At 48.1% G+C, this 17,441-nt stretch overlaps 1 protein-coding gene across 1 annotated transcript; it reads right to left on the minus strand.

Annotated features, from left to right (window-relative positions):
* Positions 1–461: 461 nt before the first annotated feature.
* LOC135911924 (neprilysin-1-like) lies at positions 462–16,310 on the minus strand. Its single transcript, XM_065444267.2, has 3 exons — positions 15,089–16,310; positions 12,392–12,744; positions 462–1,322 (listed from the first exon to the last, which is right to left on the minus strand). The coding sequence occupies exons 2-3, from the start codon at positions 12,725–12,727 to the stop codon at positions 969–971; spliced, it is 690 nt and encodes a 229-aa protein (XP_065300339.1). The 5' UTR covers positions 12,728–12,744; positions 15,089–16,310; the 3' UTR covers positions 462–968.
* Positions 16,311–17,441: the final 1,131 nt, after the last annotated feature.

The raw sequence follows: 17,441 nt of genomic DNA on the forward strand, positions 1-17,441 counted from the left end.
CCGGGAGTAGCTGAACCCCCACAAGAGGTTCCTACCGAACCTGTTGTGTGCAGGCGGCTCTCCAGCTCCTCGGAAGAAGCAGAACACAAAACCTCACTGCCGCACGACCTAGTTCCCTGGCTGGTCACGGGTCAACCTGACGACCGTGTACCAGTCGCCTCGTCCGTCCACACGAGCCAAGTCCACTAATCTGCCGGGCGGATCGCCGTCAGCACGTTGTTAGTCGAGCCTCTCCATAGCAGGGATTGCATCGCCGTCCTTTTTTGCACATCGACAGTGCCAGTTCCGTAGACGAGAGCTATCTGGCCGAGTGGTACCAGTACAGAAGAGTGCGACGCCACCGCCTGAAGAGCAAGCGCCGATTTCAAGAGGCCTTCATTTCGGAGAAAGTTCGTGTTCCGGTACGACACCGAGGTGCTCATCATAGTCTTGGTACTAATGGCACTAATGAGACAGTCATGTGCAAATTATACATTCGCGCATAATTTACTCGAAATCACACACGCAGTTCCAACTATGTCGTGTTCGATGTAAGGCATTTCTCGTCTCAGCTCAGATTGAGAGGCTCTAAGCACTGAGTTAGGAGGCGGCCTGTTGAATTCGGTCATTTCGCATCGGCGCTTGTAATTAGTAAAAAAACGAGCAATGACGAGAAACATTCTTTCATAGTACAAAATCTGAAAGGTCCATCAATCATTCCTTACGTAGTTCACTATCTGTGTAAAAAGTAAAGTTAAGAAAACATACCAGTGCAAGCGACAATGTTCATCATAGCATAGACGTCTTCCTGAAGTCTGTGCTCCGCCCGGCCCACTGCATAAGGCTTAAACTAGTTTCTCCGAAACACCACAAGACCTAACGATCCTACAAAAAAATTGATTTCGCGCGACGTTATGTTCTTCACAGCACAAGGTGTGCCGAAGATGGCACTTAAAACGGAAGTTTGTCACAAGTACACAAATGGTGATTCATTTTTGCTCAAAGGCATATTCGTTGTAGTCACCGGTGCCACTCTGTCGGAACAGCTTGCACCTCTGCTCCGGGTTCATGGGCGACTCGGGAGGGCACCGGAATGCGCGGGCGAACTCGTCGACGTGCTTAAAGGTGGCGTCGCACTGCGCATGCGTGAAGCCGCCTGACCGTGCGTCGCCGCCGACGCAGCGCGTGAAACACGCGGCCACGAAGAACAACTGCTCTGGAGAGAGGAACTCCAGGCCCTGGACAGGATTGTAGCTGGACGCGCCTCCACTCGAACGGTACGCGTCCAGGCTCGTTTTCAGGGAGACAGGATCCATGTATAGAGCCCGGTTGCTACGTTCGAGCTGCACGCAGAAGCAGCATTGGCTATGAAGAGGCGCAGCTGTGTGCAACGTCGACCAGTGACGGAAGAAGAAAACAATAACAAAAATTACCCGTAACCAAGGCTCAATTTACGTGAAACGAAGTTTCACGTAAAGCGCTCACATGAGTTGGGCAAAACGAAATGCGACGCACGTCTTAATTTCAATCCTACGCAACACGTGCACTGACGCAATGTCTATGTTTATGCACCGCACAGGTCACAACTTTTCAATGTCGTGCAATAGTTGCGTTTATGCACTTAGCCTTTCTCGAGCTATGCGGAAATGGAAACACCGGATAATGGCGAACGCACATGCCTGAGACGTCAACTCTGCGACGTCGTGTGGACGAAGGCGATTCGTTGATGTTGGGCTCGCTAGCACGACAGCCGTGGCATCGGCCGCTTACCTGCGACGCGTTTTTACAGCGAAGTTGTATATAGGGTGTGCCAGCTAACTTAAGCCAGAGTTTTAAAACATGCAAATGCCACGTAGCTAGACAGTACAATGGTAACGCTGCTTGCGGCCCCTTGAGATACTAATTTTTCTCCCATTCCGCCTAATTAAACAATTAGTCTTAATTATTTATAAATTCTGAAATATTACAAACAGATGGAAGGTGTAAATAAGAAAATTGTGAAGTGACATGAAAAACTCCCTATACAGCTTTCCGTTGCTCAATACCTTCTACATAAACATGTGTTTCTGAACTTGAAGGAAACCCGCGAATTCACGCAAAGTGCCTCGAGCAGCCAGTCGCGTGGCAATTTTGCGTGCATTTGTGGGCTTCTTTCACGCTCGGAAAAACAATGTTATGTAGCGCGCACTGAGCAGCAGAACGCAGTATTGGGAGTTTTTCATGTCGGCCGATAATTTTCTTATTGACAGTTCTGACATTGAGCCCTGTTAGACGTCCACGTAAAGTTTACAACTTTCATTTGTGATGCATTTTTGACCAGCTTGTTACCAGCGCACCCGCGCTACCAGCGTGTTACCACCGACCCGCGCTGTTGTTCAAGTCATTGGGAATGTGTTCCTCTTATAAGAAGAAGAAGAAGTGCCGAAGCGAGCTGACGCACGTCGCATGGGCTCACCAAATTTACGAAGTTTTCGGCAGGACAATTTCATTGGGCCACCAAATTTTTTGGCAACATCAACGCAGCTGATCGTCAGGACCACGAGGATACCACCTTCGAGCCGGTAGGCCCATTTTTGGACTTTTTATCGGACTTCGAAGATCTCCGACGTGGCCGGGGAGCTAAGTCTCGCGCTAGGCTTAGCCACACCCGACACCCGGGCGGGCACCGAGTAGGTCGGAGCGACAAGGAATCGACCGAAATGGATCCCCGGGGCGCTACCAACCCTGCGACAAGCACTTTTATGGCCGGGCCAGCCCAAAACCCGGCAGAATTCCAAGATATGGAGGAGGCGCCCGCCACCACGCACTCGAGCATGGAGGAAGCAGGCACCGGAGCCGCAGAAGAGCACCTCATGCAGCAGGACGCCACGGGCGAGGCGAGCCGGCAGCAAGATGGGGAAAAAAACTGGCAAATCTACCATTCCAGGCGCCAGAAAAAGAATCTCAAGCGCGCTACACGGAGCGACGTCATTTTGAAGTCTAGAGGACCCCAAGCCACGGAGAATAGCAAGATGACGCCGGCAGCCACAGCTGGCAGCGGCATCACGCAAGACGGCACGACGGGAGCACCGCCGCAACAACAACAACAAAAGGGGGGAGCACCGCGGCAGCCGAGGCAGAGGCTGCCACCGCTACCGACGGACGACGCGAAGATCATCATCCGGCCCAGGGGGGGGGGGGGGGGGGGGCTGAAAATCAAGGACATGAAACCATACCAAGCAACGCAAGCCATCATAGAGGCCTGCGGAATGAAATTCAAGGAAGAAGACTTTCTGGTCAGGCTCCGACCAGGGTCCAACATCGTCATCGCAAGCACTTCGAAGGAAGAAGTTGCGGACGTCATCAGGAAGATCAAGTACCTCCCATACAGCGGCATCAATTACGAAGTAAACGCTTACGTGGCCATGCCTGGGGACGTAAAGCGGGCGGTAATCCATGGGCTACCGATAGGACTACCATCTGAAATACTGGAATCCAAGCTGCGACTACGCACTCAAGGGGTGGGGATCCTAGCGGCAAGGATGCTGGGCAAGTCAGAGATGGCGCTAATCACCTTCGACGGCCCCATCATTCCCAAGTGGGTCATCTTCAGCGCAGTAGAATACAAGACATACCCCTATAGACCAACCAGACAGTTTTGCTACGTATGCGGCACGCAAGGACACCGCTCGGACGTCTGCCCAACGCCGGGAGCGAGAACCTGCAGGCAGTGCGGAGCAAACAACCCAATTCAAGGACACCAGTGCCAACCAAAGTGCCTGGTATGTGGAGGCAAACACGCCGCCGGTACCAGGGACTGTCGGATGCGCCTCAAGAACATGGACGAGCTGCGAGGACGAGCCCCGCAGAAAAGCCGAGGGCGGAGCCGGAGCCGTAGGCGCCGTCCCAGGTGGCTGAGCTCGGAAGGAGAGCAGAGCCGCTCGCGGAGCCGGGGCCGCAGCCAAACGCGGAGCCGGGACCGGAGCCAGTCCAGGGACAGCTCCTTCCAACCGCTGAGGCCACCACCTGCAGCCCAAGGGCAGGGGAAACAGCAGCCAAAACCACCACAAGAACAACAACAACAAAAGAAGGGCGGAGTTAAGGTAAGCTGGGGGGCAGGCCCTCCCAAATCACTGTTTCCGCACTCGGATAATAACAATAACGACAACGAACTTAAACAACTAAGGGAAGAAAATAAGGCTCTAAGGCGAGAACTAGAGCAGAGTACGAAGAAAACAGAACAACTAGAGGAGAGAATCAAAGAACTAATCAGGGAACTGCGAGAGCAAAGGGTGGGTAGCCTGCCGCGACAGCAGACTCCACCTTTAGCTATGGAGCAACAGCCACAGCAGCCGGAAAAGGGAACCGTAGAAATGCAAATGCAATCCTTTATGCAAAAAATGCAGGAGCAAATGAATTTGATACAACAAAAAATCGCAATGCAAGATCAAAGTTTTCGCAACTACATAAAAAATCAAAATACGCAAAAGATAACAAATGAGGCTAGAGATAGACTCTATCACGAAAAAAGATTCGGCACCGAAAACCAAAGTATAACAACAACCAACGATAAACCAACATGGCTAGACACAACACATTAGATATATGGCAGTGGAACTGCAGGGGCTACCACAAAAAGCAAGGCCCGCTGCAGCAATTCATAAATTCACAGTTAAATCCTCCTGACATAATCGCGCTGCAGGAGACAAACACCGTGCCGACACTCAAGGGATACACGTGCCAAGAAAAAGATCGCACAGCCACCTTAATTAGTAAAAATCTAGTCGCCATAGCACACGATGAAATTCCGGACACGCGGATAGAACACATGGTGACAGAGATAATTCCAAAGAAAAAGGGAAAACAAAAAAGCACTTTTATCATAAACTTATACAGTCCACCACGACAAAATGATGGGGATTTTCAGAAACTTTTCATAGGAGCCAGCAAGCTAGCAAAATCCAACGCTTATAATGGGCGACTTTAATGCCAGGGGACAGAGCTGGGGATATAAAAAAGACACTAAGAAGGGTACGCAAGTTAGCGACGCAGCAGAAATCACAACCTGCACCCTCTTAATGGACGCAAACCAACCAACGCGCCTAGGCAACAGCGTTAGTCCCGACACGTGCCCAGACCTGACATACGTCAGGGGAGCTAGGCAAGCCACGTGGGAGAACCTGCTGGAGAACCTGGGTAGCGACCATTTCATTATAAGAACGCAAGTGTCAGCAGAGAACGTCAAGCGCAAGATAGGAACAGCCAAAATAACGGACTGGAACGCTTTTCGCAAAGAATGCAAGCACATGGAGGGTGGGATAACTTCCATAGAGGAATGGTGCAAACAACTTAAGGAAATACAACAACATTACACACAGGAGGTCGAAAGGTCAGAGCAAACACCGGAGGTGGACTCGCGACTCCTCAGGTTATGGGAGGCAAGGCGTGGACTAACCAAACGGTGGAAAAAACAACGGCTAAATAAGAAGCTAAAGAAGAAGATAGCAGAGGTTACCAAGGAGGCAGAGGAATACGCAGCCCAACTCACACGACAAAGTTGGCAAAAGTTTAGCGACTCGCTGAATAGAACCCACAGCACCGCAAAGACCTGGCGTATCCTCAAGGCTCTAATGGACCCAACCAAGACCAAGTCAGAAAGTAACAAGGCCATCCAAAGACTAGTACACCAATTTGAAGGGACAGAAGAAGAGCTACTAGAAAAAGTCCGTGTAAAGTGCTACGGACAAGATAAACCCGAAGCGTACACGGAGAGATACCGAGGCGAAGAAAACCCCGACCTAGACAGACCCATCACCAAGGAGGAAGTTTTCGCAGCAGTTAAGGCATCGACCCGGAACACAGCAGCAGGCGCGGACAAGATTAGAAATGCCCTAATCCGAAACCTAAGTGATGAGGCGGTCACACAGCTGACGAACTTCCTCAATACACATTGGGAAGCGGGCACACTGCCAGAGGAATGGAAACATGCAGAAGTAGTTATGATCCCCAAGCCAGGGAAAAAGCTACTAGTAGAAAACCTACGGCCGATATCACTCACTTCGTGCCTTGGCAAGTTGTTCGAGTGAATCGTGACAAGGAGGCTACAACAATACATGGAAGATGAAGATCTGTATCCCCACAGTATGTTCGGCTTTCGCACCAAATTATCAACCCAAGACGTCCTACTACAAATTAAAGAGGGGGTTCTAAGCAACATCCCCTACAACGGAGAAAACATAATAATGGCACTCGATGTCAAAGGGGCGTTCGACAACGTCAGCCACGCGTCCATCCTCAAGGGACTGGATGATCTCAACAGCGGAAGAAGAATCCACGGCTACGTGACAGCGTTCCTATCAAACAGAACAGCCACGGTGGGGTTAGGAGACCTGCGGACAGACAAGTTCCACACGCCTAACAAAGGAACCCCGCAGGGATCCGTGATCTCACCGATCCTTTTCAACATTGCCATGATAGGGATAGCCCGGAAGCTGGAAGAAATCGACGGCATACATCACGCCATTTATGCCGACGATATCACCGTCTGGACTAACCAAGGCTCGCTCAGCCAAAAAGAAGAACGACTACAAGCCGCAGCAACATGCGTGGAAGAATGTGTTAGGGAAAGAGGCCTCGCCTGCTCCACGGAGAAATCAGAGCTCCTGAGAGTCAGAAGAGGAAAACGCTCGGAAGAACAAATCAGCGTCACCCTACAAGGACAAAAGATACCAGAAAAAGAAGCCGTCAGGATTCTGGGAATGTGGGTGCAGAGCAATCAACGCTGCACACACGCCATAAACCTACTCAAGCAAGCGACGACACAGGTGGCACGTATGATCACCCGCGTCTCGCAAAAAAGAAGCGGAATGAAGGAGGAAGATACAGTCAAGCTGGTTAAGAGCCTCATAATCAGCCGGATTACGTACGCCCTCCCATATTACAACACAAACAAAGGCGAACGGGATCAGGCCGACGCCATCATAAGAAAAGCATTCAAAACAGCGCTTCACCTGCCGGCCAACACCTCGACAGAGAAGCTCCTGGCCCTCGGACTCCACAACACGTACGAGGAGCTCAGAGAAGCACAATTAGGGTCGCAGCTACTCAGACTCCAGCAGACTACCACGGGCAGAAAGCTCCTAAAAAAACTGGGGCACAAAGAAATTGAAAGGCAAGAACAAAGAACGGCAAACCTACCCGATGTGTATCGCAGCACCATCAAGGTAGGGTCCCTACCAAGAAACATGGACCCAAATTTACACACAGCCAGGCGGAACGCTAGGGCAGAATATGTGGAAAAAAACCTAGCAACAAAAGCGAACACGGTATACACGGACGCCGCGGTGTATCCTCGAGAACGACGAGAAACACAACAAAGAGTTGTCGCGGCAGTAATAGACTCGGACTATAGGGAAATCGCTTGCGCGTCGGCACGGGATTGTACGGTAACCGAGGGAGAGGAAATGGCTGTTGCTCTAGCAGCTGTGGAGGGCTACCGCACAAATAGATCCCTTATAATACTAACCGACTCCAAGGAAGCATGCCGAAACTACATTAATGGCAGAATCGGTCAAAAAGCGCTCCAAATCTTCCTCCGCGCTGGCCAACAGAATAAACGCATCAGACACACCATCTTTTGGGTACCTGGGCACACTGAGATTGAGGGCAACCAAAGGGTTGATAGGATCGCTCGCGAGCATGCAAACCGAGCGCACCTAAATAGAGATCCTGAGGATTTCATGACAGTGATCCCAACGTACTCTGACATACTAAATTACCATAGAGGGACGAGAATCAGATATCCCCCGCCCCACAATACACTCACTCAACAACAGGCAGTTTACTGGCGACAGCTGCAGACAGGAACTTTCCCAAATTTACATATACTATGCAAAATGTTCCCAAGTCAATACAGGGACAAATGCCCGTGGTGTGGTGCAATACCCACACTTTATCACATCACATGGGAGTGCAATACAAATAAGGAATTCCACAAAATAGAAAATCCGAGTGCGGAGCAGTGGGAGAGCGTGCTCTCCAGCGGCGACCCTAGCCTCCAACGGAAGCTGGTGGATCATGCCCGACGAGCAGCCACGCTCAGTGGTGCCCTGGAATAGGGGCGCCAACCATGCAGGCCGGAGATCTTCATCAACCAAGAAGATCAAGACATCCGGCACGACCGCTGAATTACTCTTTCTAGAGTAATAAAGTTTACTTCCTCCTCCTCCTCCTCCTCTTATAAAGCAGAATTGAAAATGCAAGTAAGCACTGGAACAAGCAAGGACACGTACTTCTCGAGACCACAAGAAAAAGAAAGTGTTAAGCGTTTGAAGCTCTTAAAGCAGAAGTTCCTCTGAGGCCGATAGACTGGAATCCAGGGAAGGGTGATTGGAAAGCTGACTAACTCCGTCATTATACCCTTCACCGTACAGAGACCTGAAGTGTAGGGCGAAGGCACCCTGGACATCTGGAACAGGTTGGCTGTCGTCGCTAAGTAAAGAGATACCTTGTTTCGTATTGCTGGATGATTGTTCACGAACGTGTCTCCAGAAGGACTTTGAATTTTTAGAAGTACTAGCTTCCCTATGTGCTATATAGAAGGAATGATCACGCTTGTAGAAAGGTTTAGAGGATGCCCTGTACATTTTAAAATCTATAAGCCAGTTTTCCTGATTTGTACGCTGTGCCTTCCTGTGAGCACGGTCTTTAAGCTTCAAAGCTGTTTTCAGTGCAACAGAAAACCAGTGGGGAAATTTAGACCGTTTAGCACCTTTTAGTGGTATAAAGTTCTTCATCGCATCTTTAATCATAATCGTGAATGCCATGACTTGGTCATTAAGATCTCTTGGTTGTACTACTGAAGACCAGTCAGCAATATTAAGATAGTGGTAGACCCACTAGATAGATAGACCCACGTAATCTCCACACCACAAATAAAACGACGAAGGTGTTGGTGTATCCTTTAATCTCCTGCTATTATATAGGTAACGCGAAATGTAACGAACTATGAAGCGGGGGATGATATTTATCTGGCTTAACAGGGGGAAAATCGCCGCAGGACATATTCACAGCTTCTGCGTTACTGAGGCATAGATATGTCTAGTAAATTGCCATAAGAGTTCAGAATATGGTTGAGAATGGGTTTAAATTTCACCAATTTCACCCTTTCACCATTTCATACGAATTGGTTTAAATTTCACCAGTTTGCGAGGAAATGCCAGGCGTAGTAAAATCGCCAACTATGAGTATATTATGGTTAGCATGGGCCAATAGAACGTTTTCAATAGTGGCTAGAAGTCTTCTACATCTCTATAATAATAATAATAACAATAATAATAATAATAACGCCCATATATATATATATAAGGATGTGGGTTTATTGACCAGTTGCCTTCACCCGAAAAAAGATCACGTTCTCGTGACGCCTGCGGCAAAAAAGACGTTCCACGTCCGCTGCCAAGGTCTGTGAGTGGGGGCGCTGGCTAACACTCCCAGGGTTCTCCTGGTACACATAAATACCCAAGAAAGTGGATGGGGAAACGCCGCCGCGGTACGTCAATTGGTAGAGCATCGCACGCGACATGCGAAGGTTGTGGGTTCGGTTCCCACCTGCGGCAAGTTGTTTTTTCATCCACTTTAATTTCCAGTAATTTATCATTACTTTATTTCATTTATTGAGCACATGTAATTTCCCCTATGTTGTACTTGGTGTCAGTGTTTGTTGGCTTCTCATTATATGACTAATATATATATATATATATATATATATATATATATATATATATATATATATATATATATATATATATATATATATATATGGAAAGGGAGAGAGAGAGAGAGTTGCGTCGATTTTGATGTAAAGCACTCCACAGTTTCTTTGCTCGTCCTTCTTCACAGAGTGGAAGGGCTGACATTTATTTTTCTGATGACAAACGATCAATATTCATTGTATGCGCAACGCACTCCCTATATAGCCCTCGTTGTGCTTCCGAGCCCACAGTGTTGTATTCACACTGCATTCGATTGTGCACGCATCCTTCATCAGCAACTACAATTGTCAGGAGACGTCGAGTTTAAACACGGGTTCACGCACCCGTGCTGTCGAAACGCAAGCGTCCGGTGACATAAAGGCAGCAATGTCTGAAATCCAATATGGGTAAACTTGCATGGGAAGTCCATGCAACGCAAGCTGTCCCAGAGTGACAGTGCTACAAATGAGATTGAAAACCGGCTTGCCAAAATTGAAGATGATTGCGCATCACTGGCTGTGAAGAAAAAAGAAACAGGTTTATTTTATTTTGTTTATTATTTATTTGTACATACTGCAGCCCGACCGGGCTATTGCAGGAGTGGGCGTGAAAGGCAGAGAAATGAAAACAGTAAGTACTACAGGCCCAATAAGAACAATACAAACAAACACAAACCAAAACTATTGAATGGCCGCCAAGAATAAGTTTAAAGGAAGAGAACGAGTAGCTCCGGGCAAAGAATTCCAGTACTCAATTACACGGGGAAATAAACTGTATTGAAATGTGTCCGTACGGGCGAAATAAGGTGCGATGTTTAGGTGATGGTGACTTCCATTATTAAATGGTTTCGCAGGAGTTAGGTAGTTATCTGAAGATATACGGCAAGAAGAGTTAATAACGCAATGCAAAAACTTCAGTGATTCCGTGCGTCGGCGACCTGATAGCGGTTCTAAGCCTAGGGATGAAAGCGCTGTAGATATCCGGACGATATCCGGATGTTATCCGATCAAAATGCAAAAAAAAAATATAGCATTGATTAAGACCAGTCGCGGTGACTCGGAGGACCACGCATGGCGCTCTAACCTAGTCTTCTTTGGATTAACGGATAGCGCATGAGAAACGTGGGCCGAATCAGAATATTTAATGATAGAACTTTGACGTAAATAATAAATTTGGTTGACCATTCAATAGAGATCGAATGTGCCCACTGAATGGCCAAATTCATTAGCAAACTCCATATCAATTAGCGTTAATCTTTCCGATTTCAAACTACAAGAAGAAATGCTTTCACACGGTTAGAAATCGAAGGGCATTGAATATCGGATTTGAGAAAATTACTGCCATAATATTCTAAAATCTAGAAGGCGTTTAGTCAAATTCGCCAACACACAACAGAAGCCGTTCAGGCTGAGACACGACAGACTAGCTGTTGATGAGAAATCTTAAACGATTGATCATGAACACCCGAAAGGCTGTCTCTCGCCTGTTATATGCATGTCAAGGACCAAGCAATGCTAACTCCTGGAAGAATTCATTTTCGTATGTCTTCACTGGCATTAGTAGCATCGTAACGAAGCTTGGTGCTCTCAGTAATCATGGCGGCACATCAATGTGTCAACTAATCATAGCTACTGAAACGCGGCTAACTCTACGGTAGATTACTCTGAAATTGTGTCTCCACCCCCCCCCCCCCCCCTAATTTTAATGTCTTCGGACATGATCAAACTAACAAGCGTGGCGGTCGTGTATTCATTGGAGCACATGAAAAGAAACATTCAGTGTACTCAGCTTCTGAAATCGTCTTGCTTAGAAATTGCATTCCTTCTGTGTAGCACCAGTTACCCACGCACAATGATATTAGTACGCTATCGCCCCGCTGGTTATGATCCCAACTTTATTGCAGAAGAAAACATATGCGTTCGGTAAACAAATTACGTTACCACTCTCCGATCTTACTCTTCGGCGATTTTAGCTTTCCCGCAATAATGTCGACTAACCTGCCAGCAGCAACGCCACAACACACTGCCGAAAGCGATTTTGTCAACTCCTGCCCAACCGTTCGATTAACGCAACTTGTCACTGAACCCACACTCCATGGTTTTGCATCATATTCGCCTCTGGGCCTGACAAAGTACATTCAAGGATGCATTTGCATGGTCCTCTCATGACCATTCCATAATCCATGCGTTGTAATCCTGTCAGCTTACAAAACCTACAAAGATACCCAAAGAGATGGGCACGACAAAGTGAATTACGTGGCAGCTGGGTGGACAACTGGCCTATATATATATATATATATATATATATATATATATATATATATGTACCTTCACATTTCTAATAAGCTTGTTCCATCGTTTCCCTAACTTTACCGCTGCAAGCACATGTGTCTTCCCTGGTGTACCTCACTTTATAAGTGCGCGTTGGCATCTTGATCTGGCTTCAAAACTTAGCGCTTCTCATTGAACAAAAAAAATTATGCGCTTTTATCTGCCAAAACAACTATCTAATTATGAGGCAGGCCGTAGTGAGGGACTCCGGAAATTTGGACCACTTAGGTCTGTTCAACGCGCACCAAAATGCAAGTACCCGGGTGTTTCAGCATTATCACTGCTGATTCAAGGCGATACACACATCGTAACTGTTCGGTGACCCTCACTGAAACTGCGTCCGGTACTCACCGAAGACGAAGAGATGTCTCGCATGCACTCCCGGTACGTTTCGAGGGCGGAGTCCGCTTTCGACTTGGACTGCGCGTCCAGGAACAGCTCGCTGAGCCCCTGTGCGACAAGGCTACCCACACCAGCGTAGTTGAAGGCGGCCGGGGCCATCGCATCGAAGTAGGGGAAGCTGAACGCGCACGGCAACAGGGACAGGTCGGGTCCCTGCGGCACGCTGCCGTTTTGGAGCACGTATAGCCGGAGCTTCTCGATGGCGCTCGACGCCTGACTGGCTGTCGGGTCGGACAGAGCAGCCCGCGGAACCAGATGCCAGTTCTCCACCAGGGACTTGCCCATGTCTGCCCCGAGTGGCCCTTTAAGGACAACGACGTAAATGAACGCACGTTGTAAACATCCTGTCGAAGCGAAATGGCGAATAATTGGCAAAAGCTCCTGGTGTCGCCTATTGTTAGGGCTTCGTGTGCGGCCGACACCATTCCACTTCAGACCCTTCGTTCTGACGCCCACCCAAGGGTGAAGTACATCTCCATCTTACAAAATGGGAGAAGGACGGAATCATGACGTCCGGAAAAATATGCTCAGAGATTTCGAGAAAATGGGTTTTGAGGCAAGCAGCACAGGAAAGATTACTCACGTTGACGTAGCCACCACCACCACCAACAAGCCCCAGCTTCCACGCTAAGTGGCTTCAGATTGTAAGGTTACATATACAGCGCAGTTAAAAGAATAGCGGAAGTAACCTGATTTGCCAAGAACTATATAACGCTTATTTTCAGTTTATTCTGGTTACCGCCCACTGTTTAACGGGTACATGAAATTCGCGGCACCTGTTTCCTCACGTTAACGTTGTCCTGATAATTACGCGGCCGTTATGAAAACGTACAATATTGCGCTACTGCTCCTTGATCCCCATAATATACCCCTGCGTTATCTTGACTTATCCCAAACCCATGAGGAAGGGAAGCAATGCATGCTGATTCTCGTGAAGGAACCGAGTCGCTCCTACATCTACGCCTTGATCTAAATCTCGCCGTAACAATAATGGCAATAGGTTTCGACAACTTGCTGCCATGCTTGCGAATGACCACCGATGCAACGTATTTAGCAAAATTGCAGCGCTCGCCGCATTTGGAACATTGGTTTCGTAAACAGCTCAATGGAAATCCTTAGGCGCAAATAATCGCAGCGTATAACATATAGGATCGGATATCACGGCAGATGCAACATGATCGAAGTACCCACACGCCATACGACCAGTTTTTCTACCTATTTGCAGCTTTTATGCACTAAAGTGCGTTTTAAGTAGCCAATTAGTAAGAAATTCTCTATCCGAGCAAGTCGCTAATGTGTCGTGAATTGTTCTGTCACGTCGCGAAAAAAAAAATCGCTGGACGCTAGATAGAAACGTTTTCTCAGTAAGTATACGAAATAAGTAGCTAATTCTAGTCAAATGAATAGTGAAAATGCCAACATTGTCCACGTCGAGTAATGTATAAACATTAAGGGTGAGGGAATATTCGAAGCTTCGGTTACGAATAGAATATTACACACCCACTATTCGTATTGGTATTCAGAAACAAGAAATTCGGTTATTTTCTAATACCAAATCTAATCAGCAATTTCGACGAAACCGACTTGGAAAGTCGAGTTACTGCTCTCCGTCTGCTAAACAAAATATCGCAAAATGCCAGAAGTAAAGAAGGGACCTGAAGCAACGCAGACGCAGAATGGGTAATGCAAGCTTTGTTTTCGGTTTCACGGCGAAAGCGTAAATAAAAGTCTGTGAATTTCGCTTTTAGTCTGCAATTTTGTGTTTCATCCAGCCTAGACAAATATTGGTTTATCTCTAAAACCACAAACGGTGATGTTTTACTTGACCTAAAACGGGCCTTGTTACATGTGTCTACAGCACACAAATCCTTCAGCAGTGTTTTTTTTTCCTTTTCTCCACAGCAAGTAATTTTTTAACCATTCATTCAGTGTCTTTCAGACAGCATTCATTCATTCTTGGAAAGCTTGTTTAGAACCAGGCTCTGAAGATGCGAGGCTATTCTTGCAGTTTTTTTGTTGATAATTGATGATGTTCCGTTTAAACATGATCCTAATTGTTCGTGAGAGCTGGATGTATTATTTTTCAAGTCGTTGGTACAAGCTTTGAAACCTAACTATACCAAAATACATATTCCTGCTATGTGTCTGCGTTTGATTATTCGATATTTATTTCGATATTCAAGACTTGCCCTTCTTAATCGACTTGTTTATGAAAAGTTTGATATTCGCCCACCTCTAACAAATAGCCCACGCGCTTGACCCGCCGACCAAATTTCGACGATCGACAACCGTGCTCGCCGCTATCGTTCTGCTCCGAGTGTTACCTGTTTTTCTGGGCACAAGTTCGACCGATAAAAAGTCATCTGCCAATATCTTATTCGTCCCAGTAACGACAACGTGGCAATACATATTACACACAAAAAGTTCTTCACCAGTTTCTCCTCAAGAGTGAAGTGCCGCGACCTTAGCCAATGACCTTAACACTGCCGGCCCCCCGTTCGCGTGGAGGCACTTGTGACTAAACGCTCCTGGCGGACGGCGGTGCGGTAACCGTGTGCAGGGGCGGGCCGATGACGGTTGTGGGGATCAGGGCTAAATAAGGCATCCAGGTCAAACTACGCCATGCCGAAGTGAATTCACTCTCACCTTGTCTCGTTCGCAAGCTGCTTCCTCGCGAACCGCACCGCGCTGCTCGGCAGACCACGAAGGGGCCACTTCTGCTCGCGGCTTCCCAAGTTTGGGGTCCCGCTGCTGCCTCGAGCTTTTCGATCGGTCGAGCGTCGACTTCCTGGGTTTCGCGGGCACCTTCACGGACTCCGGGGTCTTGGGTGGCGCCTTGCCCTTGCTGCCCGTTTCTGCGGTCTTCGCGCTCTTCCACGGCGGCTTAGGAGCCTTGCTTCTGGGCTCTGCTCGCATGGCCCAAGACGCCTGACTTCCCATTCAGCTATCGTGAACCGACTGCTGGCCCTCACCGTAACCTTCTTCTTCTTCTTCTTTGTACTTGTGGCGCGTGCTCATGAGGAGGGAGGAGGGAGGGGTTCGCCACAAAACGCTAATGATGTTGATGAGGCTCGCTTGCTTGCTTGCTTGCTTCCTATATTATGGCGCGTACCAACTAGGGCGGATTTGCCAAGAATCCGGCGGTTAAAGCGATGGGGCGGTGGAAGAAAACGTGAGGGGAAAAAGTATATGCGAGGGCACAGACGAAATCGTACAAGTAATTAAAGTAGACAAACTAATGCTAGAGACATCTTTTATTAGAGGAAAAGGCGTGATTTTAGAAAGAAGAGCAAACTAGACGGTAATAAATTGAATTACAGTTAAATAAATTGGTATGTTGCAAAATAATGAATCAGTAAGTTAACCAGGTATTCTCCTTTTGCCACAAAGGAACTCGCAACATTTACTATCTATCAAATCTATCTATATATCGCAGACCGACATGCATACGTTCCTGTAGCTAAAACCCAACGTAGCTGCCCCAAAAGAGAGAATGTTTTGAGCGTTTACAGCAATGCCAATTGGCCAATATTTCGATGGCACTAGGAAATTTCAGTTACTGCTAAAATGTGCAGAATTTTCTGGAAGAAATAAACAAAAATACAACACGCGATGAACTTTAGAAAAATCTCCCCGAAACAACTATACATTCCTTCACGGCTGAGCGAACAGCCCCCGGCAGTTTCCAAGAAAGGAGGTTCCGAGAGAAAGAATACACATTGTGGAAACGTTTACACTAGGTTGTCTAAACCTTCATTCTAAAATGTCCTTCGTTAATTAAGCAAGACCGCTACAGAATAAGGGCTAGCGCCATTTTCTTCTCTGCTCGCGAAATGACCAGCTCCGTAGCGGGGCAATAACAAAAAGAGCCTCTTGAGTTTTTTTTGTTTTTTTACGGATGGATGGATGGATGGACGGACGGACGGACAGACGGACTGACGGACGGACGGACGGACGGACGGACTGACGGACGGACGGACGGACGGACGGACGGACGGACGGACGGACGGACGGATGGACGGACGGACGGACGGACGGAAGGACGGGCGGACGGACGGACGGATGGATGGATGGATGGAAATCTTTATTGAAGGTCCTGAGGTACGCGACGGAGCGCACTGCGGGCCGCTCCCACATTGGGACAGTCAGGCCATGCCCGACCGCCGCATCGTGGGCCCTCTGGACAGCCCATAGTTGCGCCGCGGCATCGGGGCTCTTGATAGCGGAGAGCCACTTGTCCTCATTGATTTGTTCTGTACCTCGTAACGAGGGGCAACGCCAGAGCATATGGTCTAGGCTAGCGAAGTCATTGCAGTGCCAGAAAGAACTTGTAGCATAAGTATCGGGATAAAGCTTGTAAAGTCGGGCTGGGGTACGAGCCTGTTTGCATGAATCTGAGGGTCAATGCCTGTGCTCTATTTAACTTCTTGTGAGGAAGGCGAAAGTCTCTCCTGCCGAGATGAAAGTGCTGCGTAATTTCATTGGATGTGGTCGGTTGATCTCTGCTCTCCACCACTGCGGGCCGGCAGTGGAGTTTTTTTGTTTTTTTTTAATGCGAGCATAAATGCCTCAGGGCATACAAGGGTATGGGATAGGGGTGAATAGGGCTGATTAAATGAATGAAAATAGATTTGCTGACCTAATGAAGTCCAGTGGAGTTCTCCATGGTCGCGGAAAGCGAGGCCTCGCGCCTTGGAGTGGGCCAGCTCGTTGAGGTTTGTGGGGACCCCTGCTCACATGGGATCCATGATGGATCCCATGTGAGCAGGGAACCACGTGAGAGTGTGGGTTGGGATGCTTTTGCCGTCGATGATGCGGCAGGCTTGCTTACGCATGGCGCCAACGCTAAAGGCGCGGATGGCTGCCTTGGAGTCGAGGAAGATATTGGCACGTTTGTCGTCCAGCAGGGCGAAGGCAATGGCCGCTTGTTCGGCTGAACCGAAAAAAAAAACATCTGTGGCTCTCTCGCATGTGTGGGGATGCGAATTGGATCCCAGAA

The sequence above is a fragment of the Dermacentor albipictus genome, chromosome 9 (genome assembly GCF_038994185.2).
Source record: "Dermacentor albipictus isolate Rhodes 1998 colony chromosome 9, USDA_Dalb.pri_finalv2, whole genome shotgun sequence".
NCBI classification, from domain to species: Eukaryota; Metazoa; Arthropoda; class Arachnida; order Ixodida; family Ixodidae; genus Dermacentor; species Dermacentor albipictus.